General features: G+C 34.1%; 1 protein-coding gene across 1 annotated transcript in view; it reads left to right on the top strand.

Annotated features, from left to right (window-relative positions):
* Positions 1 to 12386, top strand: part of LOC126162579 (uncharacterized) — a 384276-nt gene that overhangs the window by 333881 nt on the left and 38009 nt on the right. Inside the window, exons 20-22 of the mRNA XM_049919174.1 lie at positions 5325 to 5579; positions 9406 to 9578; positions 10364 to 10517. Coding sequence (XP_049775131.1) covers positions 5325 to 5579; positions 9406 to 9578; positions 10364 to 10517 — 582 coding nt within the window. The remainder of the gene's footprint in view (positions 1 to 5324; positions 5580 to 9405; positions 9579 to 10363; positions 10518 to 12386) is intronic.

Here is a 12386-nt window from a genome sequence, read left to right as displayed (position 1 = left end):
GACACATCCTGCTATACTCATCATTTTCATAAAATTGTGGAACTTTTGACTTTATTTGGTCTGAACTCTTTTTTTCCTTGCTTTCTTCAGGCAATTAAAGAATTCCCTTTCTAGCTTTGTGGCAATCTTCACCATATTTACTGATACATAAAATGTGGATGCTGTTTTTCCCATTGGCCAACCTCTTGGTTATAGTGTCAAAATTCATAGCTTTTTGATACACGCAACTTTTCTTTCAGATCTATCATATCTCAAAATCAAGGTGTTTTTGCATAGATGGCTTGTACTGGTTTGCATTACTTCACCTAGATCAAAACCACCAGGATTTGCAATATTATTACTGATGGGAGCCTGGATATTCTGCTTTGCATACCCATATGAATCTCTGCTGCAACTTTCTGAAACTTGACAGGAGAAGCACCAAGCTCTTATTTGTCTATTGATGATTTTAGCTTAGCATTTTCTTCTGTTATGCATGCTGTACCAAGCTTCTTGCCTGGCTTCACACAATTCCTTGTCAATTCTTGAAGCGCTTGACATTGGGATCATTGATTGATTAAAGGCTTTCCTTTATATTGTAGTTCTCTGAAAAATGGTTGCAGCAAGATTTTTTTTATATTCATTCCTTGTTTAAAATAGGGCTTTGTGACTAAGCAAATTTTTGTGTCTTTAGCAAACTTTACTCCAGAACAGCATGTAATCAGTTCCACTTCATCTTCTACAAATTCATTAATTGGCTTCAATCAGTTTTGTCCTGAATAAAAATACTTTCAAATGACATTTAGTTGAATCATTGGTGAGTTCAACTGAAGGTGGGTCACGGCAGAATTTCTTCCATGCCTTAGGACTGTATAGCAAGTTAAATGTAGGATTCTCACTGTAATAGTCAACTCACAAAGAGTTGTCAAACGTGATGATTAATTCACGATAATATGCTCATTGGCCAAATGACCTCCAGCTGATGGTCCTGGAGCCAAAGTGCAGCATATCTTGAGTTAAAACTTAACAGGACTTCCTTTGAGATGTGCCTGCAGCTATGGTAAAACTGGACATGGAATTACCCATTAGAATGACTGCCATTAAACTGGTTAAGTTTATAAATGGACACAGAAGAACTGTTTGCCTTGGGGACACTCAGTACCCAGTTTCTTAGCCTGTTCTATAGCTTGACTCAAGTTACTAGAGTCTTGCTTCATCTAACAGGCCATTTGGATCCTTCTATGCAGTCCAAGTTTTCCTGAACTCCCAAGATGGAAACTTTCTCTCCAACTTCCCCTCACATTCTGCAACCTCCCAGTCCGCACATCTGTTAATAAGCAACCCTCATTTTTTCCATTGGTAGCATTTCATTTATTTCAGTTATTACTTCTTTTTCATCTTCATCTTTCATGTTCTCTTTTCTTTTGATTTTTTCCCATTTCCTTCTAGATATTAATTGCAGTGTTCATTCAAACACTCATCTCTCTTCCTTTTAATACATATTTACTTTTCACATTGTCTAATCATCTCTGGACTGAAGCATTCACAGTGGTTACCAATGTATTTTGATCTCACACTCTTTCTGACACAGCATCCTTCATATTGTGTCCCCACATCCAAGTTGGTCCCTCTCAACCTAGGGTCTCCTCCTTTCTGGTCTTCCCCAACCCATCCCTAATTTCTCAATGACGAAGCAACTAACAGTCCATTTCTCACAGAGGAGGGAATGAACAGTTCTAAAAGTAAAGAATAGTTGTTTCCACTTTTAAATGAGTCTATTTTACTTGGAATTTAGCCTCCTTAAGGTAAGTACTGGCTCACCATTCCATCTTCTTGTAATGTAAGCTATATATGTACAGATCGTCAACAACTCTGTTATGTCATTTGAGCAACATTACTTTAAAACCAAAGCCACAGTTTGCTGTTTGGTTATTTTTAGCCATATTTAGTAGTGTGAGTAATGATGACACAGCTCTCACTTGTTTAATTGGTTTTTAATGTTGTACTTATGAACAATATAAATGTTTCATTGCATTGACTCACAGCCACATAGTTGTAGTTTTTGTGAACCTGGAATGTGAAAGTTAGTGGAATGGATTGGTTACAGTAAGTGTAAAACCACTGAGAACTAAGGAGCTTTTTTCATGGGTTGATAAATGATCAATTTTTCAAAATTCAAATTTTTGTAGTTACAAATCAACCTTGTTGTCACACATGACTCGTTGAAATGTTTTGGTCAAAACCTGATATTTGCTATTGTATAGGGTGTTGAAGACTATGACTTTTTACAAAACTCAGTACTGTATTTGTTCTCAGCCCGTTAAAGCAAAATTTGATAAATGCAAATTGTGCTTTGCTTCTGAGAGACATGAAGACGGCATAACAATGTAGAATGTCATTATTAATAATAATATGAGAGAGTTTTATAAATAAATAAGTAAACATAAACTGTAGGCAATCACTTGTCACCAGAACCAACAACAGTAATTAGTGGTTTACACAACAACATTAACTTCTGATTATTGCTCAGTTTGAACCATCTTTGTCAGGAAGAAGTTTCCAGTAAAAGAGTAGGCTGTTAAGCTATAAAATGTAGGTTAATACAAGTGATTCAGAAAATGGTACAAATATAAGTGGGTGTTCAAGTGGCAGGAAGTCCAAGATGATTGAAAGCATCCAAGAAATCCAACAAGAAAAAGAAAATGCTTTCCTGTTCACATGGCCTACCAGACATACAAGTGAACCCAAAATCCTTATGAAGAAAAGAATGCAGAGCAACCGATCTCACTTATAAGGATATCACTACTTTTTATAAGCATGTACATAGTTTAAACAAAACTAACTAGGATAAATTATTACTAAAATATGTGGTAATCACCAAAACACAGGAACATCAAGAAAGAAGCAAAAAGGAAGAATGCTGTTTTAATAAAATACAGCTTTAGGGAAAAAATGGCCAGACAGTACTTGTATGTGCTGCAACATTTCAGGCAACATCAGGTACATCCAAGACAGACTCTCCACTTTGGCCAATAAATTCCATGTTATATGGAAGTTACCAGCTGAAAACTGAGGGGAAGACTGCAGCACTACTAAGATAAGAAAATTAGACAAGCTGTAAAGAGTGATATCAAAACATAGAGGTGTAGAGAGAGCCACTATTCAAGGAAAAAATCCAAAAGATAGTATTTACCATCTAAGCTGAATACAGTCAAAATGCAGAAAAATATCTGTAAAAAAAGGAAGTGCCAGGCCCTCCAACTTGTTTTCTAGCAATGTAAAAACGTTTTCTACAACTACTTTAAATTGTCATTTAAAACTCCATTTATAGATACATGTTCAATATGCAAGACTGGTCTACTAAAATTAAGAAAGGACCAATATCTATATAAAAAGAACCAGTTAATATCAAACCACAGGTTGTGAAAAAAATTGTGCAAAAAAGTTCTTTGCAAATATCTTTAAAGTATATGTTGATATACAAGAGAATCAGCCAATACTAAAGCTCTCCATAGGTGAAACGTTCTATTCAAACATGTTTGGCTGTACAGTTTGTGCATTATGATTCATTTTCAAGCACAGATGAAAGGATTGCTTTTTATACTTGGCTTGAAACAGAAGGATGCAACCAAGTAGTCTTTGGTATATTGGGTTTTCTCAGGAATCTTGAGATCTCCCAAACAAAATGGTCCATATGAAATTCATTTATGCACTGACTCCTGTACCAGTTAAAATAAAAATACAGTAATGAGTGCACACTAATGGCCTTCATGGAAGAAAGCAGAAATTTTAATAAGCTGGCATATAATTCCCTTGTTTGTGGACACAGCTATATGCCTCTTGACAGTGTTTGATACAATAGAAAAAGGAAAATTTTCTTCTACCGCCTGAATGCTGCAAAGTGCTGGAACAACATGACATCAGCGATATATTAAATAAAGATTGGGAAGTAAAGGAGCTCAAGTTCAGTGCACTAAAAGCTCTACAGACTAAGATGACTTTCAAAATAACTAATCAGTGAGTGACGGCTTATGAAGAGTCTATGAATACGGTATTGTTGGTAGTCTATGACACTTATAAAGGAGGTCCTGTATAGGTTGAGGTACAGAAATCTCCAAACTGCAGTCAGGAACTGAAGCAAGCAGCCACCTTGGAAAAAGAGAACGTGGTCAACAAAGAAAAGAAAAAGGATTCTGTAAAATTTATGCCTCATTTTAGTGTACCAGAAGGAGCAAAAGAAACATTGTTGAAAGTGATCAGTAGATTTCCAACTTAGTATTGTTGTAGCCAGTATTTTGTGTTGTGGTTCAGTAACATTTTTTACTATTTTGCAGTTCTGCATATCAAACATTTATGGAAAAGTATGCAAGTAAAGTGTTATATTGTAGTACATTATTGTATTTCTATGCAAAATGAACAATAAAGTAGCTTTCTTTATAAGTAATGTTAAAGATAAAAAGAAACAGAAAAAAATCACTTTCAGTGTATATATTAACAAAACTTTTAACTACAGTCTTTGCATTTATAGACTTTGGGGGGGGGGGGGGGGGCTAGGATCCTTCTACTCTTATATAAACAATGAAAATTTTAGGAATTCAAACACGTAATCAGAATTGTACCTACACAAGCAGTTTAATATTAAATTATCTCATTTATGTAATTACTGTTTTGGTATAACATTTAAATAATGTGTTGCCTCAAACATTTACTTTCTTTTTGCATTTATTGACTCTTGAGAAAATGCTCCTCAATTCTGACAATAAGTCTGCAGCGTAGTCTTTGAGCTTTGTTTTGTTAATTAAATTTGTTATTTCATATTGCCCCAGTTACTTCATACTCGTATCTTTATCATGTATTTCTGTTTCCAAAGCAGAAGAGCATCCCGTATTTGGTTGCTAGCTTGCCATGAGGTTTTTCTTTTCCAGTTTGATGCCAATTCAATGACTTGCTCATAATAATTTTATTTCTGCAGTCAGTCGGTCAGTATTCAGATGCCAACACAAAACTTTGAATATGCTGTTCCACCCTTTGCTGTGAAAAGCTCTCAAGATAGAAGAGAATTATACTTCTAAGTGTGACACATACTCTACAAATGTCCTATATTCTGTTCTCATCAAGATGCCTTTTCTCTTTAAGTAAATGGGAGTGCTGTAGCTATGGGTATACAGACTCATACAGCTTCTCCGGTGTGAAATTTGCAAAAGAAATTAAGTGAGTAATGTCATTGTTAATAAACAGAGGCCAGTCACTAAAACGTTATCTCTCAAACTGTTATTTATCAACTTCATTATGAGATGCACGTCATAATATAACTTTGAGAAATAATAAAAAATACTCTCCTGAAGGTGATGGACGTGCCAGTGAACAGCCAGCTTTAACAGCTATTCACACAATATTCATGAGAGAGCACAACAGCATAGCTAGGGCACTTTCTGCCGTGAATCCACATTGGGATGATGAACGTCTATACCAGCATGGCAGACGAATCCTCACAGCAGCTTTGCAGCACATAACCTACAATGAATTTCTTCCAAGACTGTTAGGATGGAGTGCTGTGAACCTATACGAACTAAAACTGCAGCCTCAGGGATTCTACAAAGGTGAGGTTTTCTATATATCTATAGTGTATATTTAAAAGTAACTGGCTGATTTATCTAGTTCTTAATACTGACCGAAAGAGACACTTTTGATACAGAATAGTGATAGAGTAATTAACCTAGTTACTATTAATATAAATTTCTCTTAAATTACGGCACATTAATAGAGGAATGTAATATTGGTAATTTTCTGCTGAGTGTCAGTGTTTCTGTTTCTACACTTAATAGAGTGAGCCTGAAGTCTACTCTGTCTTCTTTGTAGCCATTTGTCTCTCAATCAGTCTGCATCTCCATTTTCTGTTGGCACTTGTTTAACTCTTCTGTCTTCTCCCAGTCTGGTGATTTGTTATTTCCATTTCATACATCCTTGCTCAATTTCCAAAATTGTGACATGATCACATATTAAAAGCATAATTCCAAAAATATAGAATAAATTTCTTGTACTTCCATCAATGATCACAACATGTTCGGTCCTTAGACCTGTTTTATAACATGCCCTAATATAATAAAGCCATAGTGGCATCATCACAAAATCAGCATAGCATCGTCACACATATTCAAAATATAGTGTTACTAGTCCATAGTGCTGAAGGAATCATACTGTCCAACATTTGTTTGTCCCATAAGCTTAATAGATGTTGATACTGTAAATCTATAAATATTTGTTAATTATAAAATTGTACAGAATGCAGTAAATGAAGAGTGCAATAGGTAAAGTTGGTAGTGTGCATGCCAAATGTATGAGTTATTACAGTGGTAAAATGCAAAAATTTTAATCATGAATAAAATTAAATTTGAAATTGAGAAAAGGAAATGGTTAAGTGATAATATATGATTCTGAGATGCTCTTGTGGTCATTGCAGATAAGAAATAACAACATACACAAGAACAAGCTTATGGAACTAATAAAAAATATATAAAGTTGATATAATAAGTAGGAAAAGAAATGAAAAGGAAGAGAACAAAAGACTAAAGTAAGTAATGAGCAATATCTGTTGACATGGGCACCAGCATTCAATGCAGGCAGGAAGTTGGAGGAACATAACTGCCAAAGGGTCTCACGTACCCTGCGAGTTGCTTTTCCAAGAAAAGTATAATAAAATAATACTTAATAAGATTATTTTGTTGATAAAATACATTAATAAACAGTGAAGGTTGATCAGATGTGAGAGTAAAATAAACAACGTAAGAAAGTGGAGTAAATATATGATACATGTAACAACAGGGCAAGATACATATACAAGAGGCATTAATTAATTAATGTAAAACATTATCAAATAAAGCAAAGTGGGCATTGGGTATAAAGTCAAGCTGCCCATTAAGCACTGATGCTGGATCCTGCATTCTGGCTTTATAAATTACAAGTTCTTACAGTAAATCAGAAGGATGGCCTTTTTGTGCTGTGTGGAGGATACACATCCTATTTTCAATGCTCCAAATAGTATGGCCGGTTTCTGCTAAGTGTAACCCAGAGGCAGTTTTGTTATATGGGTGTAAATGCTCCTTAAACCTTACATTAAGAAAGTGATGGGTTTGGCTGATATAATAATTATCACAATTTTTTTCTCACCGTATATGGCGAGAATAATTGGAGAATCAAATAACAACCAAAAAATTAATTGCACAATGACTGCAGTATCAATATCTTATGTTCACTACTTCATCTGTAAAAGTTTGGTTTAAAAAAATTCAACTTTAATCACAGACACAAATCTGAAGGTGTATAAAGAGTCTTTCTTTAGTAAGGTTCACCATATTTTCTGTAGAGAAACAGTAACATCAGGACTAGTTTAAGAACAAGTGGGACCATCTCAGCTTGTTCTGTTAAAAGCTCCATGTTCAGATGACTGAGTTAGCATTGAAGAAATACCTTTGAGACAATAATATTGCACAATGTTCTGGAAAAATGTCAAGGGAGCAACAGTTTCCAATGATTGCACGTAACAGCTTCCTAGAATGAAAGACTACATTACATTTTTATTGGTCCTTTTGATCATTTGTTGTACAAGGTATACAATATGATATTGGACAAGTCATTGTGATTTACAATACATGTTTTTAAATCATACAAGAATATTTACATCGATTTAGGCTTAATATTATCACAACTGAAAGTTCAGCTTCCATACATTACATTTAACCTTGGCAATAAATTTTTATGTTTCAAGATATTCATCTATACTGTAGTAACATTTTTGCAATAAATATTTATGGACAGCAGTTTTAAATTTTGAAGTGTCTTTTATTGTTTTAATGTTTGCAGGTAGCTTATTGTATAGTCTTGTTTCCTGTCGCAGTGGTCCATTCTGTTTTAGTGTTGTGTGTGCATGTTGAACATGTATGTCTTGCTTTCTCCTTGTGTTATACAGGTGGATACTCTTGTTAGTTGACACAAGATGGTTGCTATTTTCTAAGATTTTCCTTACAAATATGATTACTTGTAAAATGTACAGACATGGTAGTGGAAGATTATGTAGTTTCTTGAAAAAGGGCTTGCATGAGCTTCTTGATGCAGCATTTTCTATGGCTCTTACAATTCTCTTTTGGCATATAAAACAACTTTTGCTAGCAGATGTTTTTCCCCAAAAGATTATGCTGTATCACAGAAAGGATTCTGCCTGGATGAAGTATATATCTTTTAGTGTCTCTTTCGATGTGCAATCAGAAAGAATTTTGATAGTATAGCAAATGGTATTTAATTTATTTCTAACATATTTTGTATGTTGGACCCATCTTAGATCTTCTTGGATCCATACATTTTCGAAGGTTCTAGTAAACAAGTCTTATGTCTGGTGCTAGTGGACATTTATTTTGCATTGTGTGTATATGCATTGTAACTGTTTTCTCTGTGTTTGTTACTAAGTTGTTTCCAGGAAACCAGTCTGTAATGTGGGTGGTACAATTTTTAATCTCTTGTAGTAATTTTTCTTTGGTCCTTCCTTTTATCATCACATTTGTGTCATCTGCAAATTGTATGTAATTATGCATGGGCTAGTCGGTTCCAAGTCATTTACAAAGAGTAGAAACAGAACTGGTCCTAGAATGGAGCCTTGTGGTACACCATACTTGATGCTCTACTTTTCTGAGCAGTAGGACTTTATCTTGTTCCCTTCTTGGATAGTAAGCTCAACTAATTGCTCTCTGTTTTGGAGATATGATTTTATCCATTCCTAAGCCGGGCCCCTAATACCTACAGATTCAAGTTCCTGAAGCAAGATGATGTGATTGATGACATGGAATGATTGTTATAATAACCAGATATGTCCATCAAAAATTTATGTCTAGCTGCAACTTTTCAATAAGTTTGTAATTAATTTCTGTTTAATGAAATCTGTCATACAGCTCATTACACAACTGGTACAACTGCATCTGTAATAGTCGACTAACAGTGTTACTTGTATCGATATTTCTTCAATTCCATTACAAATTCCTGAGATGCCTTTGTTGCAAAATCCTTCCTTACTCATTCTATCCAGTTAATGTATTTCAAAATATCCACAATAAAACACTTATTCTTAAATAACTGGAAATATCAAAGTATTGTTGTAATAGATGAATGTGTCGTATATGTTTGAGGGATAACCATTATTTAGGTTGTATCAATGGTTTCTGACCTATGATCCTCTTCTTTTGTGCCACAATACTTTGATACTGGCTATTTTTTCAAACACAGACATTTGTGTGCTGATGCAAGTAGTTTACTACATAACCTGAAATATTTTATCATTGATTAAAAATAAATTATTTGTACATAAATGTAGCACAGTGTGTGTTCATAGATAAACTGTCAAAAATCTGCCTCTCTTATTGTTACATCATATATTTTCAGGATATAGTGCTTCTTGTAATCCAAGCATAGTTAATGAGTTTGCCACTGCAGCTTTTCGAATTGGGCACAGTCTTTTACGGCCACATATTCCTCGATTTGGCCCAAATTACCAGGCAATTGATCCTCCTATATTATTACGAAATGGCTTTTTCAATCCCGACATGATTTACCAGGTATGTATCACAATATTAGAGAATGGAAACAAATTCAGATTCCATTATAATAAGCAGTAGATTTTTTTACATTATTTCCTACATGGAATTCTATATGGTATCTAATGGAAGATAAGAGACCTGTCTCAGCTTTCTGCACCATCACTCATCTGCTAATTACAGCTATGCAGTTCTTTAACCTCTGTTAAAACCAGCCAACTTAAAAAAACACTTAATAATACATGGGGGACTGTGCTGTTTGGAAAATTAAACATTTAAAAAGGAAGTAGTAAAATAAGTGGTTAGGTTAAACACCTGCAAAAACTTAATGATTCAAAAGAAGGAGACAGCATTTCAGATAATTGAGTGGAAATATGTGAGTTCTTACAATTGTTATTTTATTTCTGCTCTGATAATGTAATTATTAAAATGAAAAGATGTTTCAGTTTTGAAAAAAGAAATTAAATCAGATAAGGTATGGTAGTAATCACAGTTTTCATAAATGATTTGTTCCTTCGATGGGATAAACATCAAATTAGTTAATAACATATACAGTCTATTTCTGAGAAGCTTAAGTTGATTGTTGCACACACAATTATTTATTTTTCCATTTTTACTATGTATCCATCTTTGTAATAAACAGTAATCGTTGTGATCATACATGTATTTGTGGCATGTACTTCAGTAATCAGCAGTTGCAATGAAGTTATCAATATCTCCTAGCACTAAGAATAAGGTAACTGAATTATTTTAAGTCACACATTACTCCAGCAGTAACAGTGTCTGTGATACTGCATTGATTGCAGGCTAACATTATTGATGAAATGATAAGAGGCCTTGCATCAACACCTATGGAAAATCTGGACCAGTTTATGACAGGAGAAATCACAAACCACCTGTTTGAGGATAGGCATATCCCATTCTCAGGGGTTGATCTTATAGCACTCAATATACAAAGAGGTAATAATTCTGATTATAAAATTTATAGTTATAAAATAATATGTAGCATGGAATTTGTACATGTTGCGTTTCCAATTTTCATACTGGAATTATCATACAAGAGTTATAGATTTTCTGTGTTGTTTATTGTTTTATTGGAAGGCAAAACAAGGAAGTGAGTGAAATAATAGTTGTCAAAAGGTTTTGAAAAAGGAGATTGGAGATATTGAAAAGTGACGATGAACCTATTAACAACAGGAACAGTTAGTGTAAGTTGAGAACTTAAGGTCTGATGAGTAGTGAGAACCCGAGCCTGTTCCATATGGCCAATACCCATCTAATCTCTCAGGTGCAGGCAGTTGGTAACTGTAATACAAAATGTGAATTTCATTAAGCAGTTACCAGGCTCAGGGCTATGTTTTGCATAGCAAGGTATTGTAAGTTACCTCTAAGCTTGCTCTGATCACCACAAATACATGGAAAAATCACACAATGGAGCTTATCTTCATGACATGACCCATGAAAGTAAAAGGACTGAAGTGATGTATAGGATCTATGGAGGTAGTGAAGACAACAGAAGACTATTCGGAGTGATGTGCAAAGAATAGTGGTTAGAGTCGGCTTATTTTCAGTGCATTATTATACCTTCATGACATCTTGTTATACATGTGAACCTTTCATATTTTATTTTACTATGTATATTTCATCCTTAATCATTTTCAAAGACTTAACTGTCACATCTTTCACTTGTTATGGTTTATAACATCCAGTTTTAATTAATGATTTATTAATAAAAAATAAAACTAAATAACACATACTTCAATAAAAGGGAAATGCTGTCAATTAACCCTGTTATAAAAAAATTGATTCTGACAGTGCGTCTCCATAGCTTTTAAGACAAATGACTTAAAATCAGAACAGAAGAAAGGTCTCATCTACCTTCATAGAAACTGAGTGACAGCAAAGGAGAATGGAATAAAGATATGGCTAGTTTAAGACACTATCTTGACATCCACAGTCCGTAATGATTGAGGAAACCTTATAAAATGAAAATCAGAATCACTGGATGAAGATTTAATCCCTATTTCTCCTGAGTAAGAGTCTGTCAGTTTAACTATTGCACCACCAGTTAAGTCTTCCCATTGTTTCTTACATCATTTCTGGTGGTTTCTTTCAGAAGAGCAGAGCCAATGTACTTCTCATTCGTGACCAGATAAGCTCATGCTCCAGCCTTTAATGACCTTGATGTCAACGCAATATTCAACAGTCACATACCAAGCAATAAAGGATGGCTATGATATTTGAGGGAGTGATATTTCTGATAGTGCTAGATAAAAATAAGTACTTTAACATAGTTATTCATAATTTCTGATTGTAACAAATGTGGCAACAAGCACACAGTATGATGGAAATGACAGAAAATAAACTTATTTTATAGTTTTTTGCAGAAGAAAAAGGTATGATTAATTGTACATTAAATTTTTTAAGAAAATGCAGTTATTCACATCAATATTGGTACATTTCTACATGAGTGTATCAGACTTCTTGATGGACATTCTCTTTTGGTAGCAGCATTGTGTGTTTTGTTTGCTTCAGAATAAAATTTCTTTCTCAGTTGACTGAATTAACAGAAATTTAATAGTAAAAAATCTGACGACTTTAGTGGTCCGGGAAAGGAAATTGTTTATGTGACATATTCAGACATCAAACAACTCTTACAAAATAACAGAGAATTGGTCCATTATGTAGCTTGCACATACAACCTCTCTAATAAGTTTACGTTTTGAAGCTATTGTCACAGTTCAGGTTGCATAAACAAAATTACTTTTATGATGTGTATATGCAGACTGAAGCTATGAATGAAAATTTGTACCAAGGCCAGGATTTGAA

This window comes from Schistocerca cancellata, chromosome 2 (genome assembly GCF_023864275.1).
Source record: "Schistocerca cancellata isolate TAMUIC-IGC-003103 chromosome 2, iqSchCanc2.1, whole genome shotgun sequence".
Classification (NCBI taxonomy): Eukaryota; Metazoa; Arthropoda; class Insecta; order Orthoptera; family Acrididae; genus Schistocerca; species Schistocerca cancellata.
This window is presented reverse-complemented; position numbering and strand designations above follow the sequence as displayed.